Source organism: Grampus griseus (assembly GCF_964374135.1).
Source record: "Grampus griseus genome assembly, chromosome: 17".
Taxonomy (NCBI): domain Eukaryota; kingdom Metazoa; phylum Chordata; class Mammalia; order Artiodactyla; family Delphinidae; genus Grampus; species Grampus griseus.
In genome coordinates, this window is record NC_139011.1 from 69108188 (window position 1) to 69130925 (window position 22738).

The window sequence follows — 22738 nt, forward strand, 5'->3', positions numbered from 1 at the left end:
TCTCCATTCTCAAAAGCAACTTTTAGGAAGCAGCCTGTTTATATACTGGGGATTTCTAGGGCCAGAGGTTTGTTATTTGTGGGTCAAAGATTCATGCAGGATCCAGGGAGCCCGCAAGAAAAGTCATAAAGGGTGCGGTCAATAGGGTAAGTTGCTCCAAAGAATGAGACTAAGAAAGTCCGGGGAGTTCCCTGGTGCTCCAGTGGTTAAAACTCCACACTCCCAAAGCAGGGGGTGCTGGGTCGATATCTGGTCAAGGAACTAAGATCCCACATGCAGTGCGGTGCGGCCAAAAAAAAAAAGAGTCCGAAATTGTCAATGTGTAGCTCAATGATAATGTTAGCAGTGCCTGACCAAAAGCACCAGGCTGCAGGAGTGCCCAGTGACTGAGGAGGCAGAGGCAGTGACCTAGACTCATAACTCCAAATGTGGTCCTAGAACCAGCAGCATCAGCATCAGAAATGCAGAGTCTCAGCTTCTGCCCCAGACCTAATATATCAAAACCTGCATTTAAACAAGATCTCTAGGTGATTTGTAAGGACATAAAAGTTTGAGAAGAACTGGTCTGGACTCAAGAAGTGTAGTGATGGTATGTAAGAGGATAAAAGTCAGAGGTGAGGGATAGACTGGAAATGGAAATGCAAGAGAAAGATGATCCCAAGAGGAGGAGGCCTGTGGAGAGGGGAAGGGATAGAGAGAACTGATTAGTTTGGGAAAAGAGGTGGGACTTTTCCTTTGTTAATAAAAATCGGAAAGAAGAATGGAAGAGGAAGTGTGAGACCAAAGGCAGATAACTGAGAAAACTCTGTGCTTGATGACTCAGTTCTCCCCAATAAAACTGGTGGCAAAACCAATCACTGAGGAGGAGAAAAAAAGGTTTTAAGTCAAATACTCCATACTTTAGAAACTCCCTTCTTTAACTCTACGGCTCTAGTTTCAATGATATTTATTTTTGATTAACATTTCTTTCCTTTTTTTTCTGTAACTCCTTTAAATAAGCATGCAGCAATGTATTAAAATATTAAATTCTTTAATAACTATAATAAAACTTGGAGTTCTACAAGTAGCTTGATGAGCCATGAACTTTTCTAGGGCCAACATTATATATTTTGCTGACACTATTAGGTCAAATATCATGGTTGCAAAAATGTATAAAAACTTGAAAGAAAAAAATTTTAATCTTTACCTATAGTTTTTATTTCTGCAAAGTTTGCTAAATCAATAAAATGATCTGAAAAGTTCATCTCACAGTCAGATATATCAGTGATTTACTTCATTGGTTTTCTGATGACCATTTATCATGAGGTAAAGCATCTTAGAATGAATGGTGGAAATCAAAAATTTGACGTGCTTGCCTCTTAAATAAACTAAATATTTGATTTATAAGACACAAATGAACAAACCACTACGGCCTGTCATGTTTTTCCAGTTTCTAATTTATTCAACCTCTGCTCAATATTGATCCTGACAAGCAGAGTAACCCAAAGATAAATTTATTCACTCCACAGTTTAGTCAGGAACAAGCCAAAAATTATAGATTTTCCCAGGCAGATGATGACAGGCAGTCAGGGGGATGACAAATGGCTGTCTTTAGATTTAGTTAGGACAGTTGGGCTAGACGTTTCCGATAAAGATTGGAGCACTCTGGTCCAATACAGGTTCATCAGCAGCCATCATTAATTGTAGAGAGAGCACTGCCAGTGCAGCAGGCTCCTATACAGGAGCTGAGGCACCAACCCTGCATGGGAAATAGAATTGGCTCTTTAGTATTTTGCAGCACTCCTCTAAGTGATAGCGTGACATGATCATTTATCATACAGAGACTGTCCAGAAAAGTGTCTGCTCCCTTTAGTAACTTATTGAAGGTCAGGAAAGTGAAAGCATTTTATTAAAGACAGGAAGGCAATGAACAACCAGAGCGTATCCAAAGAGTAATCATATTGCAGCACAGGATTAGTTTAGTCTTAAATAAACATACACTGGAAGGAGTATGTTGAGGATAATTTATCAAGTGAGGAACAATTAACAAAAATCTACAGGATTCTTTTTATCTATATAAATTTAAAGTTCTCTTACTGCTATTATTAACTTTTGGATGATGGGCATCATATTCAACGATGTACAAAGATGCAATGCACAATTCCATCCTTAGAGTTTTTTAAACCAAGAGAAATACAGTGAAACTCTCACATAAAATAATTATGGCTGTATCAAAAGCTGTGGAACAAATGCTGTGAAGAGGGCATAATCCAGGGCCCAGGACTGAAGGATGAAGTTACAACTTCTGAAGAGAGCTTTCTTTTACGAAGTCAATTACTTGTCAGTGGATCAGAAGCTTATTCTCCCTTACAACAATTTTTGCTCTCTGCTGACCAAAATTAAGAGAAAGGGAATTAACTGAGGAGTGGCAGAGCAGGCAAAGAGGAAGAGAATTAACACATATATTCTTTACCTGCTTTGTTCCACGCACTTTATATCCCACAACAACCAACCCTAATTATCCTTACTTTATAAATGAGGATACAGACTTGCCTAAGGTCAAATAGTAAGAAGCAATGTCAGAAAGTTTAGGGTTGCCTGTATATTTTTAAAACAAGTCCTTATATTTTTCACATAAATTATTTATTTGAATACATTAGAGTCTAGCACAGAACTTAGCCCTTGACTCAATAAATATCTGATGAATAATGAAGTAGGCAGAACTCGAGCCACCATTTTATATACGAAGACATTGGTCTCAGCAAGATTAAAGTGCTCTGCAGTGGGTTCTGGACATCTGGCTGTTCTTCTAATTATTCCCCAAAAGACAGCATTTCTTCATGTAGATGCAGGCACATATCTGGATGTTCCATATTTGTTACCTCCTGGATATGAAAGTTTGGGAAGGATTTTTAATATATAGAAGGGAACTGCTGTCAAAGCTTCATAGTAAGAAAAAAAATTTTTCTAAAACCTAAAGAGTAAATGCAGTCTTATCATAAGAAAAATTTCCAAAAGTGGAAAAATGAAATATCTAAGCAACAGTAAACATGGATCAAGCAAAGAATAAGATGGAAGGTATAAATAGTTAAATTAAATGGATATACAAAGCTGAATGGTATCAAGCTTTGCAGGTGAGGAAATGCTATGGGGAATAAAAATACCAGGCAATGCATTATCAATTACTTTCAGCTTTGCAATTAAGAATATGTATGAATTAATCCATAACTTTTATTTCCCAATTTTCCCTTATACCCTATGATAAGTTTGGTCTTGGCTTGAGGAAAACAGATAAAAGAATCATAGGTGTTTGTCTGCTGCTATCCTCTGGAACTTTTACTAACTTTGAAATCCTCATACCCATATTCTAAAGAAATGCAATCCTCCTGGATGTGTACAACATCACATATACGGCAGTGCTCTGACAACCAGAAAGCTCTCCACAGAATTAGTTATTATCAGTATTTATTATTAATATTAGCAAAACATTTGCTTTAAAGTAATGTTTTTGCCCTACTGAAGGTATTTTTCCTTTTCTTATTTTTCTGCCTGTGGCCACTGAATTTTTACAAATCAATCATGGGCTATAGAGTAGAAAAAGTTTTTCCATTACTTGTTTTGAGTAATTCTTTACAGATTAAGTTTGGGGCATATATTGATATAAGAAATAAAGTATAAAGTATATTTCACTTCCATTAAATAGTAGCTAAGGGACTTCCCTGCTGGCGCAGTGGTTAAGAATCGCCTGCCAATGCAGGGGACACGGGTTCGAGCCCTGGTCCAGGAGGATCCCACATGCCGTGGAGCAACAAAGCCCATGTGCCACAACTACTGAGCCTGCGATGTAGAGCCTGCGAGCCACAACTACTGAGCCCACATGCCACAACTACAAGTCCACATGCCTAGACCCTGTGCTCTGCAATAAGAGAAGCCACTGCAATGAGAAGCCCGCGCACCGCAACGAAGAGCAGCCCCTGCTCGCCGCAACTAGAGAAAGCCCACGCACACCAACAAAGACCCAACGCAGCCAAAAATAAATTAATTAATTAATTTTTTAAAAAATAGTAGATAAAGTAAAATATATACATAAAAAATGAGGAAGGGGAGAAAGCAAGAAAAGGAATGAGAGAAAAACAAGGCATTAGAGACAGAGATATTGGATTGAAAAAAAATTCAAATAGGGAGAGAGAGGAGGTGAAGAGGGCAAACTGAGACAGCTGGTTCTTAAAGGCGATCAATCTGTTTTTCTCACATTTATTTGGATTTTCAACCATGGAATAACTTAATTATTCCTTTAAATATCAATAAGCTGATTTTCTTATGAGCTATTAAAACATGCAAATGTTTATGATGTACATAAAACAAAACTGTACCTACAGTATGATGACAATTAAAAAGGAAATCCCTATGCTCAAAAAGAAAACTAGAAGGATACATAACATATTAAAAGTGATCTTTGGGTGATAAGCACACAAGTTTTTTTTTTTCCCTCCTATTTTCCCCTTTGATATTTTTTTAACAGATTTTTTAAAAAGAAAAAGCAACAATAAATATTGCTTGTAATGTCAATGGACTGCTTACTTACTACTCCATAATGGCCTTAATCTGTAAACTTCCATAAGCTCCACTAAGAACAGGGCATCTTCTGTAGCATGGATAGCCAGAGGCAAAGTGGTTTCTGAGCTGCAGGTTGGGTCCATTTAAGGGAGTGTGACAGTAGAGTTCTGTGGCCCCCAACTCAGGACCCTACTTTTTGCCTCATCTTTAGTCCTCTCTATTATTAGTATAGACTATTTTATCAAATAAACATTTATTGTAACCTAAGTACCTGGCACTGAGCTAGAACTCCATGGAAAACAGTAATTACCTTTTAAAACAGTTAACTGACATGAAAGAAATATTGATAATATGAAATACCTGTGTCTTGCTTTTTTCTTCTCTAACGATAGGATTTGGAGTGTTTACTGAACAAGTTGACGAAGCTGTGGAAAATGGATCTAAACAGAAATCCTGTTTGTCTCAAACCGAAATACAGAGATAGACTAATATTGGTGTCCAAATCACTGGGTACATGTTTATATTATATTAATATGATTTTCTTAGAGAAAGAGAGCTGGTTAACTCTTTAGTTAATTTATCAGCAAGCCTTCAGAAATATGAATATGACATCTGGATCTACAAAAATGGTCAACTTTAAATTTGATATTTTAATAAAAGCAAAAGTTAAAATTGAGAAATAAAACATGAAAAAGATCTGCTGTTCAGAAATAATTAAGACATCAGACACTCTTTCTTTAAAAAGAAAATGTGGCTGTTACCAACAAAAATGGTTAGTCATAAATGTGTAGAACTTGCTGGCCGTTTGCCAAATTTTCACTGGCACAAATCCTCTGAAGATCCGGAGACTCTTGGTTCCGTAGATAAAATTGATCAAGGTTTTCATTGCTTGACACTTGCCAAACGGCACCTTAAGAACATACAGGAGTTCCTTTCATTTGAAAGGGGAGAAGGTGGGGAGTCCCTTTATGAGATCCGTACAAATAATAACATTCCTGAATCCGCACTATATAAGGGGAAATGGACCAATGCTCTTCAATAGGTACCAAGTTATACAGTATCAGAGAGATAATCACTGCCCTCTCACAGAGGAGATTTGTGAGAGTGTTTCTATGACATGCTGTACTTGAGTATAAAAACTAACGTATGGCAAAACCACTTCAAAGCTCATAGCTATAGTAAACTTGGTTAATCATAATGCTAGTACAGTGGTTCTCTTGGGGGAAAGAGGGGATGACAGAAGGTATATCAGAAACATCCAAGACGATTTTTAAAAACACATATGTGAGAGTCACACCTTACCTACCCTCTACCCCACCAGCCAAGAGTAGGAAACAGAGAATACACAGGAATAACAGTCATGTATATTTTTAAAGGTAAATTACTCGTATATTTGTACTTGGAACACTATCAGTCATTAAAAATTGTGTTTAAAGAAAGACGTGGTAAAATGCTCACAATACAATATTAAAAAGTAAAATGTGATACTGTATAAATAGAGAATTCCATTTTTATATAATACACACATATACACACAATACACACCTAGAAAACAAAACAATGCTAAGAAATATACTAAAGTGTTATCCGTGGTTGTCAGTGATTATTTCTGGTTGTGGAATACAGGCAATGTTTTGTTTTCTCCATTTCTTTGAATTTTCCAAATCTTACAACACACAAACTTATTTAATATGCTCAATTTTCAAAACTTTTTAAAGAAACAAAATGTAAAGATAACTGAAATCTCACTTCATAGAACGAAGAGGCCAGTTATGCGATTATTCCTATTATATCCTATATCTTAGGATATAATAAGCATTATTAATGTATGTATTTTTAAAATACCATGTTACATATATAAAACTTCTTAATGAAATTAACATAAAATATATTTTACTTTTTCCTATGAATAATCATAGAATTATTTAAATGAATAGATAATATTTAATTTTTGTTGAATATGACGTTTTTGTTTTTTAAAATACTTTATGATCCAAGAAGGGTGACCATACATCAAATTGTTTATAATGATTACCTTTGCTAGTGATGGGAAGGAGAGATATGGATAGCAATTACAGAGCCTTTTTATGTTTTTTCCATCATGTTTCAGTTGTTTATAATATGCACATATTCTTTTTGAAATCAGAAAAAATAATTAAAATAAAAGCTCAACAAAAACAGAAGCTGTGTAAATAAGGTATTTTAAAAATAAATTTATTTCAGCCTATCGTGTAGCTGTTCATGTGTCCTAAACCAGAGGTATATATATTGTATGTGTATACATAATATTTATATATTGTATTTATAATGTTCATGCTGTATTGATACATAACATTTATAGCATTTATATACTACATTTTTTAACATATATATTTTCTCTAGAATTCCTTGATGGAAAAGAAATTAAAAATATGGAAAGACAATTCCTAATGAATTGGAAAGCATCCAAAGATGCCAAGAAAATCAGCAAAAAAAGGAACAGTAAGAACGAGGATATAAGTAACTCACACATAAGTAAGTAGACTGTCATTCATTAGTTAATCACTTCTACTAGCAAAGAGAATATTCTACTCAACAAAAAAAAATACCAGAAATAAGGGGGATTTGTGGGTACATGCATGTGTGTATAAGTGCTCCAAGGCACATAACTATAGAATGGAATGGAGAATATTTGTAATTTTTGAATTCTGAAATTGTGTGTTTTAAGATTTTGTGTTCACATTAATATTAGAATCCTTGTTACAAAATTAAAAATTAAGCTTTGCATTAGCAAAAAGTCTTAAAAACAATGTTGTTATGAACTAGCACTGAAAAAATAAGAAAAAGAGTGTGTTTATTTAAAAGTAGATAAATTTTTATATAAACTATTTCTATTTAAGGTAAAGCAAATGGAACAAATATGGTGAAATGTACCCAACGTTAATTCTAGTTTGTTAGATTTTTGGATCACAGTTGTAGCTATTATTATTTATCACTGATTCAATAAATAAAATATAAATATATAAACAAACAAAAAAATAATGGGGGTTTGTTTAGATTTTTTATGGGCTTTTTTTAACTTGTTTACAATTCCTAGGAAATTTTTCCTATAATGTTTATACATGAAAATGGTAGTTACCATATATGAAAAAAGCTATGTTTAGTTCATATTGAGTATAACTATGTCAGCTATATAAACAGAGAGCCATGAGGGTGGGGAAAAGTGTATAATTTTATATCTGGCAAAAGTGCATGACACTAGTTATATAAATGGTGAAACAACAATCAGCTATGTAACTTGTGAAACAATTCACAAGTATATTTGTTTAGCAAAAGTGCAAAAATCACATTTTTCATCAGGATAAAAAATAAAAATGTATCACAACCACATATGTTCCGTATACTCTGTGGCCTGTCCTCTTTCTTAAGTACACACCCCAACATTTGAATATTTTGATTATAATATGTCTAAGGTTGTGTTACAAGGACACACCAACCTCCCCTGCCTAACTAATGAAACTAAATGTAGCTAAGTATGATGTGTAACAATCATCTTTAGCATACTGGGGAGTATCCTAGAATTCACTCTTCACAGATTCTATAGTCCACAAGGCTGAAATGAGGCCCTTGCTCTGTTCCGTGACAGTGTTTGAACGCTAATGGTCTTCTAATTCCACAGCTAACAGGGGATGGAGACACAGAAAGAGGTGAGACCAGGGGAACAGGGAAACGGAAACCAAAACAGTGTAGTGAGGCTTTATGCATAGATAGCATATCCTAGGAGCTCTATCACTCTAGGACTAGGAGGTTGAGGTGAAGAGAAGCAGAGATGGAAAGCTCTGATGATTTTGCCATATTGTATCCCCTGAATATGAATTGTTAACATTATTTCAAAGAATTGGACTTTTTAAGCTGACAATATTCACATGAGTGATGATATTGTGTTGGCAATATGAACTTCTCAACATCTAAAACCTATAAAATGGACAGGAGGCATTTCTCCTCCTCTGCTTATACCTGGCTGGCTGTGAAGAGCAAAACTAGACTCAGGATAAGAACTTGCATATTTTCAGTATTACCCCAAAGATGCCAAAGTACCACCAAAGCAATGTTGAGAAAGAACAAAGCCAAAGGGATCACACTCCCTGATTTCAAACTACAGTTGACCCTTGAATAGTGAGGAGGTTAGGGGTGCCGACCCTCCCCAAAGTCAAAAATCTGCATGTAACTTTACAGTCAGCCCTCCATATCCTTCGTTCCACATCCAAGGATTCAACCAACCTCAGATCGTGTAATACTGTAGTATATACTATAGAAAAAACTCCACATAAAAGTGGACTTGAGGAGTTCAAACCTGTGTCATTCCAGGGTATACTACTGTATACTACAAAGCTACAGTAACCAAAACAGTATGGTACTGGCACAAAAATAGACAGATCAATGGAACAGAATAGAGAGACCAGAAATAAACCAACGCCTATATAGCCAATTAATCTACAACAAAGGAGGCAAGAATATGCAATGGGGAAAAGACAACCTCTTCATTAAATGGTGTGAGGAAGACTAGACAGCTACATGCAAAAGAATCAAACTGGACCAGTTTCTCACACCATATACAAAAATAAACTCAAAATGGATTAAAGGCTTAAACATAAGAGCTAAAACCATAAAACTCCTAGAAGAAAACATAGGCAGTGAGCTCTTTGACACTGGTCTTAGCAATATTTTTTTGGATCTGTCTCCTCAGGCAAGGGAAACAAAAGCAAAAACAAACAAATGGGATTACATCAAACTCAAAAGCTTTTGCATAGCGAAGGAGACTACCAACATAGTGAAAAGACAGCCTACTGAATGGGAGAAGAAAATTGCAAATGATAGGACTGATAAGGGGTTAACATCCAAAATACACAAAGAACTCATACAGCTCAGTATCAGAAAAACAAATAACCCAATTAAAAAATGGGCAGGGCTTCCCTGGTGGCGCAGTGGTTGAGAGTCCGCCTGCCGATGCAGGGGACACGGGTTCGTGCCCCGGTTGGGGAGGATCCCACATGCCGTGGAGCGGCTGGTCCCGTGGGCCATGGCCGCTGAGCCTGCGCGTCCGGAGCCTGTGCTCCACAATGGGAGAGGCCACAGTGGTGAGAGGCCCGCGTACCACAAAAAACAAACAAACAAAAAAAAACAAAAACAAAAACAAAAAAAAAAAATGGGCAGAGGACCTGAATAGACATTTTTCCAAAGAAGACATACAGATGGTCAAGAGACATATGAAAAGATGCTCAACATCACTAATCATCAGGGTAATGCAAATCAAAACCACAATGAGATACCACCTTACACCTATCAGAATGGCAATTATCAAAAAGACAACAAATAACAAGTGTTGGCAAGGATGTGGAGAAAAGGAAACCCTGGTGCACTGCTGGTGCAATTGTAAATTGGTGCAGCCTTCATGGTAAACAGTACAGAAGTTCCTCAAAAAATTAAAAATAGAACTGTCATATGATCTAGCAATTTCACTTCTGGGTATCTACCCAAAGGAAACAAAAACATTAATTCAAAAAGATATACACACACCAATGTCCACTGCAGCATTATTTACAATAACCAAGATATGGAAGCAACCTAAGTATCCTTCAATAGAGGAACGGATAGAGAAGATTTGTGATATATACAATGGAATATTACTCAGCCATTAAAAATAAAAATAAAATCTTACCATTTGTGACAACATGGATGGATATAGAGGGTATTATGCTAAGTAAAATAAGTCAGAAAGAGAAAGACCAACACTGAATGATCTCACTTATATGTGGAATTGAAAAAACGAAACAAAGAAAACAAAACAAAAACAGACTCATAGAAACAGAGAAGCAGTGGTTGCCAGGGAAGCGGGATGAAAAAGGTGAAGGGGATTAAGAGGTAAACCTCCAGTTATAAAATGAATAAGCCACAGGGACGTAATATACAACACAAAGAATATGGTCAACAATATTATAATAACTTTGCACAAGGACATATGGTTACTAGGCTTATGGTGGTCATCATTTCACAATGATACAAATGTCAAATTACTACATGGTACTCCTGAAGCTAGCAAGATATTGTACATCAACTATATTTCAATAAATAAATAAAGTGATTTCAGGCACACCTTGTTTTATTGTGCTTTACTTTATTGCGCTTCACAGATAATGCATTTTATACAAATTGAAGGTTTGTGGCAACACTTTGTCAAGCAAGTTAATTGGCGCCATTTTCCCAACAGCATTTCCAATAGACATATCTCCAAAGAAGACCTACAAATGGCCAACAGGTATATTTTTTAAATGCTCAATGTCACTAATCAACAGGGAAAGTCAAATCAAAAACACAATGATGGGACTTCCCTGGTGGTCCAGTGGCTAAGACTCTGTACTCCCAATGCAGGGGGCCTGGGTTCAATCCCTGGTCAGGGAACTAGATCCCACGTGCCACAACTAAGAGTTCACATGCTGCAACTAAAAAAAACATCCTGCATGCCGCAACTAAAAATCCTGCACGCCACAACGAAGATCAAAGATCCCGCATGCCGCAACTAAGACGCAGCAAAGCCAAATAAATAAATAAATATTAAAACAAAAAACACAATGAGATACTTCCTTATACCTGTCAGGATGGCTATCATCAAATGACAAAAAAAAAATGTTGGTGAGGACATGGATAAAATTGGAACCCTTGCACACTGTCGGTGGGAATGCAAAATGGTGCAACCAATGTGAAAAACAGTATGGCAGTGCCTCAGTATTTTAAAATAGAATAACCGTATGATCCAGCAATCCCACTTCTGACTATTTATCCAAAAGAACTGAAATCAGGATCTTGAAGACACGTTAACCCTCCTATGTTCACTGCAGTACTATTCACAATAACCAAGATGTAGAAACCTAAATGTCCACTGACAGATGAGTGGATAAAGAAAATAAGGTATACACAAACAATGGAATACTATTCAGCCTTAAAAAAGGGAAATTCTGTAATATGAAACAATGTGGATGAACCTTGAGGACATTATGCTGAATGAAATAAGCCAGTCACAGAAGGACAAATATTGCATAATTCCACATATATGAGGTATCTAAAATAGTCTAATTCATAGAATCAAAGAGTGGAATGGTGGCTGCCCAGGGCTACCGGTGGTGGGAGAAATGGGGAGTTACTAATCAACAGGCATAAAGTTTCAGTCAAGCAAGATGAATAAACTCTAGAGGTCTGCTGTACAAAGTTGCACCTAGAGTCAACAATAATGTATTTATTGTACACTTAAAAAATAAACAGGGTAGATTTCATGTTAAGTGTTTCTACCACAATTTTTTTTAAAAGCCATACAGAATGTTATATAGTACAGAAGCATCATTTCATACCTTGTTGTAGTTGCTATCATGATAATCATTAATAATTTAAAATGGAAAGCACTCCAGTCTAGGAAGCCAAGAAGAGGGGGCAAGGGAAGAAAAGAGAGCTAATATTTATTGTGCCAAACATTTCAGATATTTATGCACACTACTGCTTTAATCATTTTAACTTGTGGAAAAGATAATTATTATATCCATTTTGCAGCTGAGAAAGCTGAGTTTTAGAAAGATGAAATAACTTGTCTAAGGTCACAAAGATAGCAGGGAGACAGTGATTAATCAGTTATCTGACTTCATCAAACAGCTTTGGCTTCTAGTGACCACTCTACTGATGACTGGCTGAATCATGCTTGGACCCAACGATAATAATGTCTGCTCTACGTAGAAATTCACTTCAGTTTAGTGGGAATTTAGAAAAATCTGCAAATGTGTAAATATGTGATATGTAAACATATAATTTTTATAAACAAAAAAGGAACTAGGGAGAAAAATGAGACTATATTATGAAAGAACTTTGAAATTTTAAAAGTATTCAAATAGGGGCTTCCCTGGTGGCGCAGTGGTTGAGAGTCCACCTGCCGATGCAGGGGATACGGGTTCGTGCCCCGGTCTGGGAAGATCCCACATGCCGCGTAGTGGCTAGGCCTGTGAGCCATGGCCGCTGAGCCTGCGCGTCCGGAGCCTGTGCTCCGCAACGGGAGAGGCCACAACAGTGAGAGGCCCGCGTATGGCTAAAAAAAAAAAAAAAAAAAAAAAAAAAGTATTCAAATAGATTATATGATTTACTATATTGAAAAATAGACTGTAAGGTCAATTAAATTAAAATTAAACTGAAATTGAAAGCTGACTAGCTGTAATAGAAATTATGTGAGTTTTCCTCAGGAGTACTCAGTTATCCTCTCTTGGCCATCTATAGATGTCCTTCTTCCTCACCACCTACACATATTTGCCAACCCATCCAAACAAATGGTACAGTTCTGAGCTTCCCAGGCTTACAACCTGTGATATCCCTGGATACACGTATTTAACACGCAATAACTCTGTCCTTAGGTATGTGGCCAATAGCTTACACTATAGTCTTTATGTAAAGTGTCTGTTATTGCCATTCAGGAGAAATGGAAAGAATGACTTAAAGTCTAGAAGATATACTGTGTATATTTTTAAATCTACAATATACCTTCAGGTCTTTAGAAGAGCTAAGACGAACCATTTAAAGATACCCCTGTACAACCAAATACATTATAAGTGAACAGGAATTCTTAGGAAGATAGTCATCTTTGTATTTCCTGACTACATATTTTTGGTAGCCCTATAAATTTGGAGCTCTATATGGTAAAATTACCTCAGACTTCAAGGATGTTACAATAAAACAATCTTGTCTTAAATATAGTCACACAACTATATAGCTCAAAATTAGAAGCAAAGTCAAACACTTTAACAAAATTCAAAATATCTGAATGCCCTTCAGCATTTTTTTTTTTTGGTTGAACTGGTTTTGTTTTATTCAGCATTTATTTTTGTAGTGCTTTGATGGAAATATTCATTTAGTCATTTAATAAACATTTGTTGAGCATCTTAGATGTGCCCAAGACTATGCTAGGCCCTGGGAATTAGAGGCAAATAAGGCAGTCTCCACTTGAAAGGAAATCATTGCTGGAAAGGAAGGAGGATCTTTAAACAGGGAAATGATGTGGAATGTTAAGTTTGGAAATAAAGGTATGAACATATTACAAAAACTATAATTGACTAATCTACTCCCTAGAGGTTAAACACACTGAAAAAATAAACTCATAACAGCAAAATGCAAGGGCAGTTAATATTTATATTAATGTTGGTATACCCATTTTGTCTCTGAGACTTGACCATAAATTTTGCTGTGTAGATTCTCATGTATGAAAGTCTGTGATATTTTTATCTTGGATATTAATTTTTTATTGGTTTTGCTGTGGATCTATATAACCTCATCTAATTCCATTTCATAAAACATAATTTTAGATAGTCTAATGCTTTTCTATGCTGTGTTTGCAATTTAGTTATTAGTTTCAAAGCAGAATGCTTTTAATTCTTTGTATGTTACAGGTAACTTTGAAACAATGTATCACATAGTTCCTGTTTATTACCCACAGATGGGTAAGCCAAAATTAGTTTTTTTCTCTGATACACAAAGATGCCTTGCAAATGGAAATGCATCTCCAGAAAGCTCCCAAGAAGATAACCCTAAAATTATTGAAGACATGGGGTAGGTTCTTTCAAATATTTTTGTGTGTGATTTATCTTTTGGGGGGAGGATGGGACACCCTCACTGTCAACAGCACAGAGGAAGAGAGCCCCTCCGTCTGTCTCCTCGTTCTCTGTTCTCAATTCTTCTTGACCAAGCACCAAAAAAAAAGAGTTTATTGTTCATCGGCCCAAACAGTCATAAAGTTGCAGTGGAAGGGTTGATTCAGGAAGAGCTGGGAGTCACAGACTAGATACACCTACTGAGGTAGGGCAGGTGACTCAGGAAAGTCCCAGAAGCAGCATGTAAAGATGTCTGAATGAGCAGGGATCATATCAAAGGAGCCCAAGGCCCAGATGATAATGGGTGGTCCATTAGTGAGTAGATGGCTACAGCAGGGCATCTGGTGGCAGAAAGGAGGAGAAGTCAGAGCACTGCAGAGATAGGCTACTTTCACCACTTCTCCAAACCAAAGGTTCTTAATCTGGTGTCCCTGAAGGATACATTAGAAGTTTCATTAGATTCTCAAAGAGATTTATGATCCAAAAAATAGTTTAAGAATCACTATTCTAAACCTTGAGTATATACATAATTTAGCTCATTATGAATCAGCTCTGAGTCTCCTAATGAGAAGAAAATTGCTTTTTTTAATCTTTAAAAAAGATGTTATTTCTCTGATGTAAAGATAAATCATACCAGAAAATAACTTCCTTTATTCATAAAACTAACAGCCACCTGCTATATGCCAGACAATACTCAATATAATAAAAACTCAAATGAGATAGTCCTGATCTCAAAGATCTTGCAACAAGTTAGTGTGAGAGTCAAATGTGATACCGCTACTATACACTGTGATAAATGCTATGGGCGTTATAAACCAGATCCTCATACATCCTACAAATTATCCATTCAACTTTTCTTCATTTATAATCAATACAATGATTGCTCTATTGATCTTTCCAATCATACCATAGTAGTCACTACAATATAATAAAGGGCAATAGTGTATTTCATTGAGAAAGCAATCAGAGCCAGTGATGTACTCTGGAATAGATTTCCTTTTTCCAGAACTGCCTGATGAAGATCACGTGGGTTTGTCACGAGACCCTCTCTGCAGGGTCCAGTCAAGGGATGGTGATTTAGCATTCCTTAATGGAGCCCTCCTGAAGAAGACCCATGAACAACAGTGCTGCACTACCCTACCCCCATTCCCTGAAGAGTGGCTTAGGCTTGCCAGGAGAGGCTTAAGGGAGAGAGAGTCCTATGAGTCTGGAAAACGCTTTATCTGGGGAGAGGCGATAGGATATATAAGGAGTCCTAGTTTTGGTCTTGCCTCCTCTCCATTCACACACATAAAAAACAGAGGCTGTCTGAGAATTTGCCTTACTGATTATGTCCATTATCACTGCCATCAAAACCATAGCCAGTTTGTTCATAGCACCCCAACAGTTTCTCTTTTTTTTTTTGCGGTATGCGGGCCTCTCACTGTTGCGGCCTCTCCCGTTGCGGAGCACAGGCTCCGGACGCGCAGGCTCAGCGGCCATGGCTCACGGGCCCAGCCACTCCACGGTATGTCGGATCTTCCCGGACCGGGGCACGAACCCGTGTCCCCTGCATCGGCAGGCGGACTCTCAACCACTGCGCCACCAGGGAAGCCCTAGTTTCTTAAAGATTTACATAACTCACGTCAATTCCACAACAGCGTTCTTGAGTCTTGTTTCTTTGCCAAGCATTTTGAAAGGTCTTGCTAGTATATCATCAAGGTGGAAAAGAAAATAATAAAAATGAACAGAGCCTCAGAAAACAATATTGGTAAATCTGTACATTGCCACACACACTGTTAGATCAGTGGCGAGCTATGGCACATACCACATATTCTATAGCCCCAAGCAAAACTCTAGTCACTTGGACTGCACTGACAAATCACTATATGCTCATTTTCCTAACTAGGAACACTAAACACAGAGCTAAATGCATTTTTAACTGCTAAGTACTGCTAAGATAGGCTACCCTAAAGAAACCAGCAGAATAGAGGGGTTCCTGTGAGAATAATATAAAGAATGCCCTGCTTCTGCCACTATCAGTGAAGTTTATCATGTTCAATCCTGATTCCTAAGTTTTATAATGCGAAAAAGTATTACATAAACATTTTCTTTTAAATATTTTTTATTTCCTCATGTAACATTTTCATTGAGGACATGCCAAAATATTGTTTTGGTATCACAAATGATCTAAATCTTATTAAATGGGAATATCAGTTCTACCTCTCTTTAATAAAAGATGACCAAATATATTACGGAATTTCATTAAGCTCTTGATAATAGATTGTTAGGGTATGCCTATTGCTAACATTTTACTAATTTAGTGTAAGGCTAAGAGACAATGAGGATAAAATTAGAAGGTTAGTAAAGTATTAAAAACAAAATATGCGGCCCAAATGTAAAGAACAGATTTTTAGTTTCTAAAAATGTTGATTAAACCAATTCCTTCCCTTAATTACTTGAAGGAGGATAATGAGCTGGCATCAGCAGAAGAGTCCCCTACAGTCTATATTTAAGATTCGAGGTGGGGAGCCTGTTTAGAGGTGGAAAGGAGCTTAGAGGCTTCTTCCAAAACGCTAAAAGTATGTGCCCCACACTCCTTTACGGTTTACACACTGAAAGCTGTGCCTGTATCCTATGTGGAACACAGTGAAGCAAAATCTGTCCAATGACAGGGGAATGTTTTCCACCTCCTTTATAAATGCATGCAGTCTGTGCTCATGTATATTTACACAAGCCTGCTTTCCCTACAGGGAGGAAAAAGTCAGACTCATTGACGTTGCTTTTGACCCTCAAACTGAACTTGATACTATCAACGTACACTTTAATTAAAGATTAGTTCAACACTATTTTTTATTTAAAGGCTGATTCTGAACAAATGCCTTCACTGTTCAATTAAAAATAACATATGTATTAAACAAAAAATGTGCACATATTGCTTCTTTCTATGTTTGTCACAGTAAATACTTCTGACAGATGTTTCCTCTCTTTTCAAACATGCTAGGAGGTACTTGAGCCTTAGTAATTTAAAAATAGACATTAAATGCAGTTATATATTGTAAATAAGATCCACTGAGAATACAGCACTGTACAACGAAAAAAGAAAACTGTTACTTGATTAACTATCTTTCAAGCCTAAGCGATGTCAATAGAGTCAATCCATCTCTTTTCTTAATGTAAAAATAATAACTTTCTATATGGGTTAGAATGTCCTTAGCTTCAGATACCTTTAAGGAATGTGAATCCCTGGGACCCATAATTCATAGGAAATGTTCACTGTATGTTATTTAACTATTTATAAAATACCTACTACCTTTAGTTAGAATATGGAAGCATTATGTTTCTTTGAGTTAAAAAATGACCTTTAAAAACAGTACAAATAATTTGTTTTTACCACTGTTAAGGTTATGTTTGAACAGTTGTAACAACAGATCTCCTATGTGCTTCAAGAAGAATTTTTTAAAACTTAGATAAGACTTTTAGTCATGAAAACTCTGGAATGATCTTATATAAACTCATCTGCAAAGCTCTAAATGTCTTCAGTTTTGCTGTATTCAACCTAACCTCTAATTAACTTTTATATGCAAAATAAATTTATGTATCAGTAACGTAGATATAACATTAAGATTCTGGTTTGCAGTTCTCAAAGAACCCTTTGAAATTAGGACAACCCCCACCTCCCTCAAAAAAAAGCAATAGTGGTGAGCGACACAGTGTTTCTTTAGAACAGTGTAAGCTCACTTTTGTGACTTCTAGTCTCAACTCTGTCAATGGCTTACTCTGTGAACAAGAGTTATGTAAGATCTAAGTTATAAAAATTGTATTAGTTATTTTCCATTTTAAAATGTCTACTTTGAAAGCTTAGTCTTCATTACCCAAACAAATTATAAAACACAGTAGGACCCTTTGAGATAAGAATACTATCAGCCCCATTTTATACATGGGGAAAATGAGTGTTGCAGAAGCCCAGTCAGAGGGGCCCAAAGTCACAGGATTGCCGTGAGGCAGAGCTGGGACTTGTATCCAGGTCATTGACTGCAAAAGCCAAGCTCTTAACTACACTGCAAGGGGGTCTCAAAAACACCCTCAAGTACAGGCAGATAAAGTAAGGGAAGCAGGTGAGAATGTGACTGAGGTAAACTGGAGAGCACATGTCCAACTAAAGGCAACTGCAGCCTGCAGCTACTCAGCTCCAAAACAGTATAGCCAGGCAGACATGTTGAAGGTGAGAAATGAGACTAGCTAGCAAGCAAGATATCTAGATTGTGAAATCATCTGATTTTTAAAATGTTTTAAATATTGGATCAAGTCTTTTTCTTTAAAAATGTCCATTAAAGTGAATAAGAAGAAAAAAATCAAGTAATGCTAGCAAGGATATGGAGCAACTGGAACTCTCACACACTACTGGTGGGAATGCAAAAAATATTTCAGCCAATTTGGAAAATAGTTTGACATATTCTCACAAAGTTAAACACACACCACATTCAGCAGTCCCACTCCTAGGTATTTCCCCAGGTGGAATTAAAACCTATACTCACACAAAAATCTGAGCCCTAATGTTTTCAGTGGCTTACTCATAATCACCGAAAATTGGAAACGACCCAAAGGTCTCTCAACTAGGGAATGGATAAACAAACTGTGGTACATCCATCCAATGGAATACTACTACTCAGTATTAAAAAGGAATGAACTAGCAATACATGACACAACATGGATGGACCTCAAAAGCATTTTGCTAAGCAAAAGAAGCCAGACTTCAGGGAGATCAGCTCGGCGCTTTGTGACCACCTAGAGGGGTGGGATAGGGAGGGTGGGAGGGAGACGCAGAGGGAGAGGATATGGGGATATATGTATACGTATAGCTGATTCACTTTGTTATACAGGAGCAACTAACACAACAGTATAAAGCAATTATACTCCAATAAAGATGTTAAAAAAAATAAAATAAAGAAGACAGACTTAAAAGGCTACACACTGTATGATTCCATGACATTCTGGCAAAGGCAAAACTATAGAGAGAAAATATCGGTAGTTGCTGAGGACCTGGGGTTGACTACAAAGGGTCAACACAAGGGAATTTTGGGGGGGTGATGAAATGTTGCATATCTTTATTGTGGTAGCAGTTACATGACTGTTAGTGTTTTTCAAAACTGCTGAACTATACACTCAAAAGAGTGAATTTAAGTCTGTAAATTATACCTTAATTAAACAATGAGGGAAGTAGTTGACAGGTGAAAAAAAGCACCAACTCTATAAAACCCATTGATATAGATATATAACAAAACAATATATTTTCTTCACTGGTATGTGTGATTATTTTACAATATAAAGATAAGATGCCAAACTATTTGACACATTTAGAAAAAAGATAAGTATGATTTTAAGACCTACATCACGCTCAGTGAAATAAAATCTACGGCACTCTAAAACCAGATTAGACAAGAACTCCAAAGAAAGACATACTATAAAAATAGTATTTGGATTGTTCATAGGGACTCAAGTTATTGAGATAGCAGATACAAAAAAAATGTTTTGCAAATAATGAAACACCCTACAAATAGTAAATAGAATAGTATGGTAAAAAGCACAAGTGTTAGGGTCAATCTGCCTGGCTTGACTCCTGTCTCTGCCACTTACTATCTATGTGACATTGGACAAGTTACTTCAACCCTCTGAGCTTTATTTTTCTCAACTGTAAATGTAAAGTCCTCAAAGGGTTTTTGTAAAGACAAAATGAGAAAATAAAGTGCTTTTTGTAAAGCACTTAGCACTTAAGAAGTGCTAAATAAGGTACCTGTTACTAATTTATGTAATGTGGAAAATTTGAAGATTTTCATCTTCCATTTTGAATTTAATTGCAAATACTGGTTTCTTGCAGGAATTAGGACTACTCTAGAGTCATCAGAGGATTCAGAGATGCTGCTTAGAGTGGCAGTAGATAGGACAAGGGGGGTGGCCTGCAGTGGCTGGTCTTGTTACATCAGTCCTTTCTTTGGAACTTGACTGTTGGGCAACTCAGCAGGCAACTGGCCAGGCATTGTTAGCAGTGAAGTGCCTCTGCTGTGCCTGCACCTTCACCCCACCTCCTAAAGCAGCAGGAGACTCTAGCAGGCTAGGCTAGGGTGAGGTGTGTGAGGTGCCAGGGTGCAAAACATAAGGAGCCCTGAGCACCTAATTTGCCTACCCTAGTCGGCCCACCTTCCCTCCAGTATTCTTATTTCCACATCGCTCCCAACTCATAGATTTTCCACATTCTTCCCTTCGTCAGGGGGAAAAAATCTTTGTTTCTGCTTCCTTTCAAGCCTGAGAAGATGCACAGTTTAGTAACTAATCATTAGCCCTCACTATTGTTATTGTGTCCTAGATTATATATGTTTGCTACCTGTTGTGGATAACTTTCATTTTTGAAATAATTTAAACGCTGTTTTGTTTTGTTTTTTCTCTGTCAATACAGGAATCTCTCTTTGAAGGAATCTGAAAGCTTGCTGACAAAAAATGATGTATGTGAACCTCACCTTCTTCATAACTCAAAAGTAAAAGAAAATGTGTTTGTAAAACACCAGTAAATTCAGCCTTAAGCGATCTGAAACGTGTGACTCTTTACCTTTATAGTATTACTAGGCAACATCATCCTTTGTGGTTTGTAGCTTTATGGCATCTCATTATATAAGAAGAACCTTTTGAGTTCTTGTTTGATTTGCTTCTTTATAGAATCCGAAACAGTGCTTTCCAACTGCTTTATTCCTCATTACATACAATTCACAGGGGAAATAAAGGTGTGCTTTCTCATTCACCAAAAGAAAGTAATCCTTTTTTGAACCAATAGTATTTTGGTGTGCTTCTTTCTAAAGTGTAAATCGAACTACAGTTCTGAATGGGAATTGAGATGAAAACCTGAGGATTCTTTTGATTCACTAGTATACTTAAAGTGTGTGGAATTCTACACTCAAATACAATAAGTGCCACCATTACTATGCACTAGTCGGTAGCTCCAATTTTAAAGTCTATGGTAAAGGATGAAATTATGTCAGGTATACAAGAGCGGTTTCATTAATGCTATTTTAAATTCGATATTCAGTCTTGACCGCAAAGAAGGTGTTTTAACGTCCTGCTCTTCCCCACGCAGGCACTGTTTTCAAGGATGGACTAATCACGTCGCTGGGAAATACGGGGCATCCGCTCAGACTTCACCTCTGAAGGCGATGGGTCCAAACGGGCGGAAGCCACAGAGGGTCGGGGGGCGTCCAGGGCCCAGGCTTCCTGGGCGGCTGGGAACGGGCCTCGCGGGGCAGCGCCCCCTTTTCTCAAGGAGGCCGGAGAGAGCCCCTCCCCGCACGGCCGCCGGCCCCGCTCCCCGGGGGGGCCACGAGGGCTAAACACTTCAGGCGAGTTCCCCGCAGGGAAACTCCAAATCCGTCCAAATAGAGAAACAAAGCGGGGGCCCCTGGGGGACGGGTGAGGCGCCGGAACCTCGGGGAGAAGCGACCGCGACTGGGGGAACTTCCTAAGGTACCACAGACAGTGGGCGCGCTCGAGCTAAGTGCAGTTTATCTCTGGGCGGCTCAGTAAACTGGTCACGGAATCCCGAGGGTGGAGGGACTACGCTTTAAGCAGTTAGGGCAGCGGGAGACATTTACCTTGTGGTAGAGTGAAAGGTGAGCGCCTCGAGGCGGCACACTCCACAGTTCCTCACAGAAAGTTACGTCACGCTCAACAAAACGGCCGCGTTCCCGCCTCGGCTCGGCGCCGGCCTGGAAGGTGCCGGAGCTCAGACTGGGCCCGAGGCGGAAGGGCGGCGGCGAGGCGAGCTAAGTTGCGAGGCCGCGCTGGGGTCCTACAGCCCAGACCGCGGCTCTGGCCCAGCCGGCCGCCAACCCCGCGGGCGCTGGACGTGCGGCTCTCGGAGTCCCGCCCCGGGGAGAACCTGGACGCGGAGGGGCGGGGCCAAGAAGACGCCCCGCCCCCTCTGGCCCGGCCCCTCCCCGCCGGACGGTTGCATTAATGACTCTCCCGAGGCGGATGGGCTGCTCGGAGAGGACTAAGTCCCCTGCACGGCACCTCAGGTGCTTGCGGACGTCAGCTGGTCCTTCTGCGGTCAATCCACGCCGAGCTTGGCCAGCACGCACGCCTCGCCTCGCAGGAGCCCGCATAAAAGGCGCGTCCGGCCCAGGCTGGAAGCGGCCGTAGCCTTCGGCTGGACGAGGATGGAGTGACCGGCGCGGTCCTGGCCACGCAGACCCAGCTCGACGCTCCTCGCCTGCTCTCGCAGCGGAGCCGAACCTCGTACGGCCGCTCCAGGAAAGGTGAGGGCCCCCGTCCGACCCCCGCCGCGCTGCTCCCGGGCTTGGAGGGGTAGCGGGTGCCTTAGTCCCGGGAGAGGCCACCGGTCCCCCGCTTCTCCGGCAGAAACTGCACTGAGCTCCTGCCGTCGCCCCTCAGGTCCCCGGGCCTCGGGAGCTGATGGTGCGAGGGCGGCCGGCGTGGGCACGGCTGGCCCTGGCGAGGCAGGGCTTCCCGCCACGCTCCACGAGTTGACCAGCTTCATCTTTACTGCTGGACAGGCGGGATAG

General features: G+C 38.6%; 1 protein-coding gene across 1 annotated transcript in view; it reads left to right on the plus strand.

Moving 5' to 3' along the window:
- PPP1R42 (protein phosphatase 1 regulatory subunit 42) overlaps positions 1–21544 on the plus strand; it is a gene marked incomplete at both ends in the record, with an annotated part of 38479 nt that extends 16935 nt beyond the window's left edge. The window contains 6 exon segments of the mRNA XM_082674682.1: positions 4929–5046; positions 6919–7050; positions 13989–14148; positions 20623–20668; positions 20670–20701; positions 21295–21544. Coding sequence (XP_082530808.1) covers positions 4929–5046; positions 6919–7050; positions 13989–14148; positions 20623–20668; positions 20670–20701; positions 21295–21544 — 738 coding nt within the window.
- Positions 21545–22738: the final 1194 nt, after the last annotated feature.